At 49.5% G+C, this 9,783-nt stretch overlaps 1 protein-coding gene across 1 annotated transcript in view; it reads left to right on the forward strand.

Annotated features, from left to right (window-relative positions):
• Positions 1 to 9,783, forward strand: part of Fubp3 (far upstream element (FUSE) binding protein 3) — a 67,587-nt gene that overhangs the window by 41,392 nt on the left and 16,412 nt on the right. The window contains exons 3-7 of the mRNA XM_013021285.1: positions 2,327 to 2,360; positions 5,000 to 5,049; positions 5,435 to 5,506; positions 6,781 to 6,838; positions 8,798 to 8,954. Of these exons, the coding sequence (XP_012876739.1) occupies positions 2,327 to 2,360; positions 5,000 to 5,049; positions 5,435 to 5,506; positions 6,781 to 6,838; positions 8,798 to 8,954 (371 nt within the window). The remainder of the gene's footprint in view (positions 1 to 2,326; positions 2,361 to 4,999; positions 5,050 to 5,434; positions 5,507 to 6,780; positions 6,839 to 8,797; positions 8,955 to 9,783) is intronic.

Raw genomic sequence — 9,783 nt, forward strand, 5'->3', positions numbered from 1 at the left:
CCTCAGCTCTTCAGCTCAAGGCGAGCGCTCTACCACTTGAGCTACAGCGCCACTTCCGGTTTTCTGGTGGTTTATTGGAGATAGGAGTCTCACAGTCTCTCCTGCCCGGGCTGGCTTTGAACCTCGATCCTCAGATCTCAGCCTCCTGAGTAGCTAGGATTACAGAAGTGAGCCACCAGCGCCCGGCTGTATGTGAGACTCTTAGCTCCAATAAACTACTCAGAGAAAGCCAAAAAGTAGTACTGTGGCTCCAGTGGTATAGTGCTAGCTTTGAGCACAAAGAGGCTCAGAGATAGTGCCCATACTCTTGAGTTCAAGCCCCAGGACTGCCTCCCTCCACCCCCCCCCAAAAAAAAAAAGTCACTTTCCTGCCGGGGCTGGCTTCAAACCTCATCCTCAGATCTGAGCTCCTGAGTAGCTGTGAGGTGGGCACTGTTAGGTGGGGCAGTTATGCCGGTCCTTGCTCATACCTCCACCTGAGGGGAAGCAGCGGCGGTAGGGATCACAGTGGGGAAGATTTGTCTTTGCTTTCCCCTCCACCCGAGGGAAGCTGCTGACCCTCACCTACTAATAGCCATGCATTTTCATGTTTGTGGTGAGCACAGAATTTTGAGTGGCCTTTACAGAAGCCCTTGGGAATGTTCTCTTGAATTTCTCTATTTTGGGGCTCCCCCGTGTTAGACATACCACTGTCTGATGATCCTCACTCGCACCCCAGGCCAAGAAGCACCGTCCAGCCACATTGCTCTCCTTGGGGCATCGGTGCTCTACCTGTGTCCTCCTTCATTTGAAGACATTCAGTTCTCTGTCCTCAGTGGTTTCTCATGAGGCAAGGAGCTGTGCAGACCATTGGTAAATCTAAGCTTGTGTGCTTGACGCCTCGATGCAGCCCAGGCCGCCGAGCCCAGCGCAGGGACAGGAGCTGTGAGCCACCGAGCCCAGCTCCACTGCCAGCTCCTGCCGAACAGGAACAGTGCTCTGTCCTCAGCGTTCCTCTCTCCTCCCGGCCTTCATCAGAAGATGGCCCTGCTCCACACAAGGCCCAGCTGATAGCATTCCTTTCCTAAGGGAGAGAAGTGAATGAGGAAGTGTATGCGTCCAGACTGGAAACACGCAGAAAAAGTTTTAAGAGTCAATTAAGAATCAATTCTCTTATCCCTGAGATAAGCAGATTAACAGAATACAGTGTCTATCTTTTTGGCTGCAAACCATTATCCTGCTATTGATCCAGAAGAGATACAGTATTTGTTCTGGATCAATAGCTTCAATAAACTCAGTATCTTCATTTACTTTTTGCTGGCATTGTTTCTCAGTGTTTTCTTTGAGAGTGTTGTGGTCTGGTTTCTTGTCCTCTGTCTCTTTATGACCAGCGACTGTTCAGTCAGAATGGCAGGTAACATTTGAGCTGCAAGAAGGGCAGTCAGTTCTACATTTCAGGTGTCAGACCTTTTTGCTTTGTCCTGAAGTTAGTGCAGTTGGTCCTTTCCTTCTTATTCTCGCAAGTCTGTCCTTGTAATAACTGTGCCAGAGATATTTTTTAATGCTCTTTTTAGCATCTTGGAAGGTATTATGTTTGGGTTTTATACTTTTTCGTTGTCTACTGACGGTATTTCTTTCGCTGCATTTTCCAAACGAGAAACACCACAGAATCATTTCTGCTGATGATAGGTAAAAGAGACACTCATCAATAGCTGAAAGAGGAGAAGCTGAAGCATACAGCATAGCAAAAGTAGTGGGACTGTGATTACAGCGTGGGTTTTAATCATCAGAGGCTGTTGGCAGTGCCGCATCTGTGAAATGGGCTGGGGAGGCGGCTGTGTGTTCTGAGCATCCAGAAAGCCAGAGGAGGAAGGCCTCGTCCTCTCTGGGACTGCTTGTGCTAGGGAGCCAGGAACATATGTGCAGGTCCTTAGTGACCGCAGCAGCTGCCCTGAGCCTCCCCAACAATGCTGCCAGGGGGTTAAGTCTTCTCATTTGCTTTTAAAAGAGAGAGTAGGGCCCTTTTTGCCTTCACATTGAGTTTGGGTCTGAAACAGGAGGGAGGTAGGAAGTCAGAGGGATTTAGGCCTCACAGCGTGTGCACACACAGATCAATTTCTTATCCTGCGTTCAGCTGGACACTGGGTTGGAGACTGTGTTGATCAAGATGTCCCCTCCTGTTTCATATCATATACCACATTCATTTCAGCCACTGAGCCTAAATTACTGTTTGCTTTCTCTCTGCCTGCCTTTCTTCCCCCTGAAATGGTAAGAACTCTTAGAAGGATGAAGTTAGTTTATCCGTGCTAATGCTTTGATTTTTCTTTTCTCTTTCTCTTTGCCACAGTGGGTAACCAGTTAGGGGCCCTGGTACATCAAAGGTAAGCAGTGGGTTATGTTTTATTATTTATTGATCATTTCTAATTGTTTATTGATCCACCATCTGTACTGGAGTGTTAGCAAGTCAGAGGTTGGGAGTGTGGAAGCCACAGGCTAGATTTCCTTAAGATTCCCAGGACCGCCCAGGACCTCATAAGCCCACAAACTGATGGGAAGAGCTAAAAATCCGCCCCTTTTGTGCCTAACGTTAGGAGACGACAAATTTTTAATTTGAAAGGAGAGAATGTGAAATTGTCCCACCTGGTTTTAGAGGTTTTCCCAGGGTCTAAGGAATCTCCTCCCTCAGCCTCTTCATTCAGGAAGTACATGAGGTCTTGGGGCCTAGAGAGTGGGGCAGGGTTTGGGGAGACCAGGAGTGAGAGCCCCACCTCGGTGATAGGGACTGGCCAGAGAATCTTGGCCAAGCTCCCAGTTGGTTTATGGGTTTTCTGCCTCCATTTCCCCTTATAGCCTTGTTAAGTATTGAGGATTTTGAAAAGGCCAGCCTGAGCCGGGCGCCAGTGGCTCACGCCTGTAATCCTAGCTATTCAGGAGGCTGAGATCTGAGGATCGCGGTTCAAAGCCAGCCCGGGCCGGAAAGTCTGTGAGATTCTCCATCTCCAATAAATCACTCTAAAATCGGAAGTGGCGCTGTGGCTCAAGCGGTAGAGCACTTTGCCTTGAGCTGAAGAGCACAGGGACAGCACCCAAGCCCAGAGTTGAAGCCCCACGACCAACAAAAAAAAGAAAAAGAAAAGGCCATCCTGGAAGACAGGATATTTGAGGTCTGAAGGTCATCCTAAAAAGAAGGAAGTGTGCCACTCTCCCCAGGGACTCTGTTCCGTGGCGGCTCCGTCAGCGCCACAGGTCTGCCTGTGCTCTTCAAGAAGTCACCAGAGGCTGTCAGTTACCCCAGAGTTATAGCCTGCTTTTCTTCTTGTTTGCTTTCTTTTGTTAATTAATGAATTGCAGTAACTGAAACAAGATTGCTAGTATCAGACTCTTTCCTATTAAACTATATTGTTAAATAAGCTATAATTAGTCAAGATGTTACTTTCCAAAATGTGTGTGCCTAGAGCATTAGATGAGCAAGGTTTAGCCTTGCATTTAGAACAGAGCCTTTTCTTCCAGAAAGCCGGAGAGATCATCCTGGTGCATCTCTTCCCCAGAGCATCTGTCAGCTTTATTTCTCAGGCCAGGATGCTGCCGAGCTCTGTGACATTCCCATTGTGGTTATTGGAGGCCCTCTAGTCAGTTTCCTGTAATGCCTTCTGAGAGTAGACTGTGTGCCGTGCATGTAAGAACGCGCGCGCGCGCACGGCAGCCACACATACGGGAGTGCTGTCATCCCTGACAGACAGCAGTGCACAGGTACGGCCTGCTTCGGCCTGTTAGACAGCCAGAGCTAGCATTGGCATCACAGTGTCACTAACTAGGAAGCCAAGAATTGCCTGCTTTTAAGGTAGATGCATACACCAGAGAGAGAGAGAGAGAGAGGGCACACCTGTACACAAGCCTGAGGATGTAAACACAAAAAGACTGTCTGCTTCTATCACTGTGATCAGTGGCAAATGCTATTTATGCTATTGCATTTCTTGTAAGTGCTGCATTTCCTCTAAAAAACATGCACTTTATTCAGTCTTTTCTGTGATGGGTAAAAATCCAGCTGTGTGAAAGATGTTTAAAAATGCTTGCCTTTTTTTCCCCCAAAACTACTTGCATTTAGCTTCCTCCTAAGGTAAATGTTTAGATTTAATTGCTTTCTGGGGTGTCAGGCAAATTGGATATTGTCCACAATACACTGTATGGCAAATTCAAGGGTTTGTTGAAAGAGCCAGTGCAGTGGTTTAAAAAAAAAACAAAACAAAAACATAATGGATGGTATGCAGCTTGACAGAAGAAGTGCCTCTCAGCGTAAGGGAGCCGACTGTTCTGTCTTGGTCAACACTGGTTAGACTTTCATTGCATACTGTTCATTTGAAGCATTTCACCTTTTTTTCTTCAGAGACATAGATCAATTGAAAGGAGACCAGAAAACAATAAAAAGATGGGGAAACCAGAAGTATTAAGGAAAAGTTGTTACCTCTTCAGGTAGAGGAAGATGACATAATAAACCGCCTGCACACCTCCCCAAAGCCTGCAGGGTCTCTAGTGTTCTGGGATAGATGGCCGATGCAGGAGAGAGGGCCTAACAGGTGTACAGAGCAACCGACAGGAGTGGAGCAACTGTCAGGAGTGGGGCACATCGGGCCCAAGGCTACGTAAGCCCTCCACAATCATTTGGTCTGGCCCTGCCAAGGCAACCACAGTGGGATTTGAAACGTCATGGGTCTGGGAGCTTTTCCAGAGCAACGTAATCTTCAGTACCAGCAAATGTCATGTGCTAATTTGGCCTTTGGCCAGAAAAAACGTTCTCCACCCTCGAAGAAAAAGAGGAGCTGGTTTAAGGAAACCCAAAGGATCACTTAATGACATTGAGTCAATGCTTACGAGTCGTTGGCCAAATTGGCATGATTCTTTTAAGTCTTTGTCATGCCTCATTGCAAGTATGGGAAAGTTGAAGTTCTAAAATGGTTATAAAATTCTGTGTTCTATATGGCTTTTTTCCCCTCCAAAATGGTGTTTTGTTTTGTGTCTTTAGGGCAGTAATAACAGAAGAATTCAAAGTGCCTGATAAAATGGTGGGCTTTAGTAAGTATTTACAGTACCTCTTTTTCCCTAATTTCTGTCTTGTTTTTGTTTGTTTTTCTTTATATCTCATGAAGCGATTTAGTAGGATGCTTCTCACGTGTTCTATACAGCTGTGGAGCACTGCAGCCTCTCCCTAGGCCAAGGAGAAGGCAGAGTAATGGAGTCTGGGCCCAGTTCCCCAGCAGTCCAAGTGCTCTGTCTGCAGTGTCTCACATGGGCTTTCTGTTGGTGTAATGCCCAAAGAGTTGAGATCTGCCCACAAGGCCCACTGGATTTGTAGTGAGCAGTGAGCCGGGTGCAGATGTTTATTGAGTTAATTGAGTCACTTATGCGTGGTTGAACATGGAATGAAAGGCATGTTCTGACCCTGTTCAATTTGTTGCAGTTATCGGCAGGGGAGGTGAGCAGATCTCACGGATTCAGGCAGAATCTGGTTGCAAAATTCAGATTGCTTCAGGTAAGGGCTTCTTCACTGATAGCTCTTACTTTCATAGAAATCAGTCTTTTGCACAATGTTCCAGGTTTAGTGCTTTTCTGTCGTTCAGCAGTGTGGGGCTTGGGGTAAGTATGTGCGGTGTCCTCCTTGCACTTCTGCAGTTGGCTTACCATGGGAGAACTAGAGCGAGAGCCAACCCAGACACACAGCATCCACCTGCCTGCTGGGTAGGACTTCTGCAGCTCTGTGGCCAGGCGTGCCCCTTCTGAACACCTGCTATCTAGGACCTGGTTTTCTGCACCAGAATGTTATGCCAGACATAGTGGGGCCTGCAGGAGCCGTGTAGCTTTGAAGTCACTCCCAGGGGCTGCACGCTGGCTCCCCCCCCCCCCCTTAGGGAATAGGACCCGTGTGGGTTCCGGCTGCTTCAGGACCTTCCGACCAGGCTCAGATTTGGCCATGGCTGTGGAGGAGACAGACTGAAAAAAAAAAAAGTGTTTTGTTTTATTTATAGTTGTATGGTCTCATCTGAATTTGACCTCTTTCACTGGAGAGGAGTCTGGAGAACATTTGACTAATGACATGCTGTTGTTTAAAAAGACAGTGACTGCCTGAGCTATTTTCTCTTTTCAAGTTTTTTCTTCCTCCCTCCCCCTTGGGTTTTTTTGTTTGTTTGTTTTCTTGGCAGTGCTGGGGATTGAACTCGGCCTCTCACATGCTAGGCAAATACTTCTACCAGTTAGCTTCATCCCCAGCCTCTCTTTCAAGTTTTTGAGGAAGGATTAAGAGAAGTAGTTTTGAGAAATGAGTGAACTCATGGTGTGCAGTGTTGTTGAGCAGCCTGGGACCAGCGGCACAGAGCCGTTGTTGATCTCTTGAGGTGCTCGTGCAGTAACTGGGAACCCCAATGTGTTGATCGTTCGGTTCCTCTCTAGTGTGCCTCAGAGCTATTGGAAGCCTGCTTTAGAAGTGGAGGAGTTGAGGAAAGGCGAGGTGGCTGGGGGATTAGTAGCCCCTGGGTGGGTCACAGACCTGTGCTTCCTGACCTCCCCGCTGCCCGAGAAGCTAGGATGGAGCTGCTCGCTCCTCTGCTGTCCCCGCACAAAGCAGGCACACTGGCTTTTAGGGAGCCTGGACTCCAGTGCGACTGGTGTAGGAACCAGCTGCAGGGACAGCGCAGAGACGGCCTGCACACAGAGGCAAAGGCACCCAGCTGCCCGGTGCCCACCAACACACCTGGCACCCAGCTGCCCGGTGCCCACCAACACACCTCATCTTCTTGATTCTTCTTGTAGAGAGTTCTGGGATTCCAGAGAGGCCCTGTGTACTTACCGGAACCCCAGAAAGTATTGAGTAAGTTTATTTTATTTACTTTTTCCTTTCACTCTTTTTCCTCCTTCCCCAAGTGGGGAGCAATGGAAGGGCAAAACCGCTACTGAACCCTGTTGATGTGTGCTGCGGTCTGGCCACACAGCCAACACTCGAACAGGAAAGAGATCTGGGAGGTTGCCACGCCAGGGGCTTTTCTCTTGCCTTAAATACACAAGGTATTGCCTTTATTCCAAACCTGCAGAATGCCCCACAGCAGTCATGCATCCCCTTTATAAACCAGGGTCTCGGGAGCGGACATTCGCCCATCCACATGCCAATTGATTTGTTCTTGTTAACACCACCTTCACGTGAGGGCCTGTCACTTCGTGAGCTACAGAGAACCCTGGCACCACATCTTTGCCTGGGCTGATCCTCTTACTTTCTGATATTTCTGAGCCAAATGAAGCCATTCTTGCCTTCACTCCACTTAGGGGCCAGTGGAACTGGCGCAGAGGTGTCTTGACTTTTTGGAGCCCTTGTAACAGCATTGGCATTCTTTGCTGTGGTGATATGCAGATGCTCAGAGCCTTGTGCCAGACACAGGCCTCCTAAACCCAAGCACCCTCTGGGGGTGGAGTGTTGAGTCGAGGCAGCTCACTTCCCCTTTTCAATCTAGCGTGGTGTTGTACATGCAGACAGGGTGCTGAGATTATGTCTGGCTCAATAGGTAGGGTTGTTTTATTGTTTCCATTTCTCGGGGAGTCCAGATGAGTTTAAATTCTCTTGTTCTGCTGTAACATTGCAAGCGGTGAACCAGAATAACTGTGGCTGGCAGGTGTGCATTATAGGGCAAGCTGGATGGGTCTGCTGGAGTCGCGATATTTTCTTCCAGCGCAGGTTAATCTAGTCCACCAGCAAAATGCTGAAAAGCTGTGCAGTGGAGAAAGGCTGTGAAGCTGATTCTGCACACGAGGGCTCACGACTTGAGAAGGCAACCTCTGCTTCCCCTCTCCTTCTTCCTGCCACTCTTCTAACCGTCCCTACCTCTCGCCTGCCAGAGGGCTTGAGTCGCCAGGACTGTGACTTTGGGAGGCTATCTCCCTCTTCTCCAGTGGGCATTACTGCAGCCAGATGTTCAGTAGCCAGATCCTGCTGTCTCAGAGATGGAGAAAGGCAGCCAAATAACCAACAGCCAGGGAAGATTCTGGTGCAGAAAAAGAAATTGGCCCAACAGATAACATTGGTAGGCTGGGTCACACTTCTAACATATATCTTACAGACGTGAATGCTAGTCGCATGGCCTTTGAGCCAAGCCCTGGGTCCTACTGTGAACGGGCTGCACCAACGGGCTGCTGCGAGTGCATAGCTACAGCAGGGCGAGGCCCTGCCCCCCTTCCTTCGTCTCTTAAATGACGCTGTCCTTCCTGGCTGTAGCTTGAGAGTCATAGGACAGTTTGATTGGTCATGGAGAAGAAATTTGGAGTTTGGTGGCGTTGGAGCAACAACTACTAACCCTTGCTTGCTTTCTTCCCGTCTTTTTCATTGCGCGCTTGCCCTCCCCCTTCCCCCTCCCCTCCCCCTCTCCCTCCCCTCCCCCTCTCCCTCTTGCCCTTGTTGAACAAGTATATACTGAATTGTACTCTGTGAGGGGCTTGTGCTGGGTTGGGAGGCAGAGAGATGTACCCAGGGGTAAGAGGGGGCTCCCTGCCACCAGGGCAGCTACACTCCAGCGGGAGGCAGCGCCAGGCAGCCATGTAGAGCGTGGCGTCTGTCTGTAGCCTGCCCTGTGTGGACACAGCGGTGTTGTGGTGTGCGTTGCTTTTAAATTCCAGCCCAGAAACATGGTGGATAGCGCAGAGACCTCCCAGGTTGTGGGGCAGGAGCTGGAGCTGATTGAGGCTGCCTTGAGTCCTCGTGCTTTTCCCAGCGCTGTTGCCTTTCCTCGCTGACCTCAGGCACCCATTTAATGCTGGTTCTCCTTGGTTTTTTCCCCTCCCAAAGACAAGCCAAACGACTCCTGGGGCAGATTGTGGACCGCTGTCGGAATGGGCCCGGCTTTCATAACGACATCGATGGCAACAGCACAGTCCAGGAGATCCTTATCCCTGCATCAAAAGTGGGTCTGGTCATTGGCAAAGGAGGGGAAACAATTAAGCAACTGCAGGTGTGTAAGCCTCCCAGCACCTTCATCTTCCTGAGCGGGCAAAGGGTGGGGCAGTGGGCCTTCATCCTCCTGGGGGGGTGAGGGGGGCCTTCATCCTCCTGGGGCTACCTCATCTAGCTTCCCCTCTGGGGCTGGCCTTGCACATGGATGCTGAGCTTCCCCTCCAAATCTCTGCCCGTGTAAGAGAGGCCTTCCTCCATTCAGCAGGCACATGCTGAGCGTGTGCCTGCATGTGTTGGGACAGGTGTCCCCTGGCACATAGCCATCATGGCCCTAAGGCTGTCAGGACCGTTAGTGTGCCATCACATAGCCACATCTCCAGTGAAACTGCAGCATCAATCTGGGGCCCTGCCCTAGTTCTCATCTAGTTAGTTCTGTGCTCTTAAATGTTCATTTAGGGTCTGGGAAGGTGGCTCAGTGGTAGAGTGCTTGCCTTGCATGCATGAGCCCCTGGGTTCGATTCCTCAGCACCACATAAGAAAAAAGAAAAAAGCCGGAAGTAGTGCTGTGGCTCAAGTGGTAGAGCTCTTGCCTTGAGCTGAAGAGTGCAGGGACAGCGTGCCCGAGCCCAGAGTTCAGGCCCCACGACCAACCAAAAAATAAAAGCTGAGTATGGTTGGGCATTGGTGGCTCACGTCTATAAGGATCCTAGCTATTCAGGAGGCTGAAATCTGAGGATTGTGGATTGCGGTTCAAAGCCAGCCCAGGCAGGAAAAGCCATGAAACTCTTATCTCCAATTAACCACCAGAAAACTGGAAGTGGTGCTGTGGCTCAAGTGGTAGAGCACTTGCCTTGAGCTGAAGAGCTGAGTGACAGCACTCA

The sequence above is a fragment of the Dipodomys ordii genome, unplaced genomic scaffold (genome assembly GCF_000151885.1).
Source record: "Dipodomys ordii isolate 6190 unplaced genomic scaffold, Dord_2.0 Scaffold55, whole genome shotgun sequence".
In the NCBI taxonomy this organism is placed as follows: Eukaryota; Metazoa; Chordata; class Mammalia; order Rodentia; family Heteromyidae; genus Dipodomys; species Dipodomys ordii.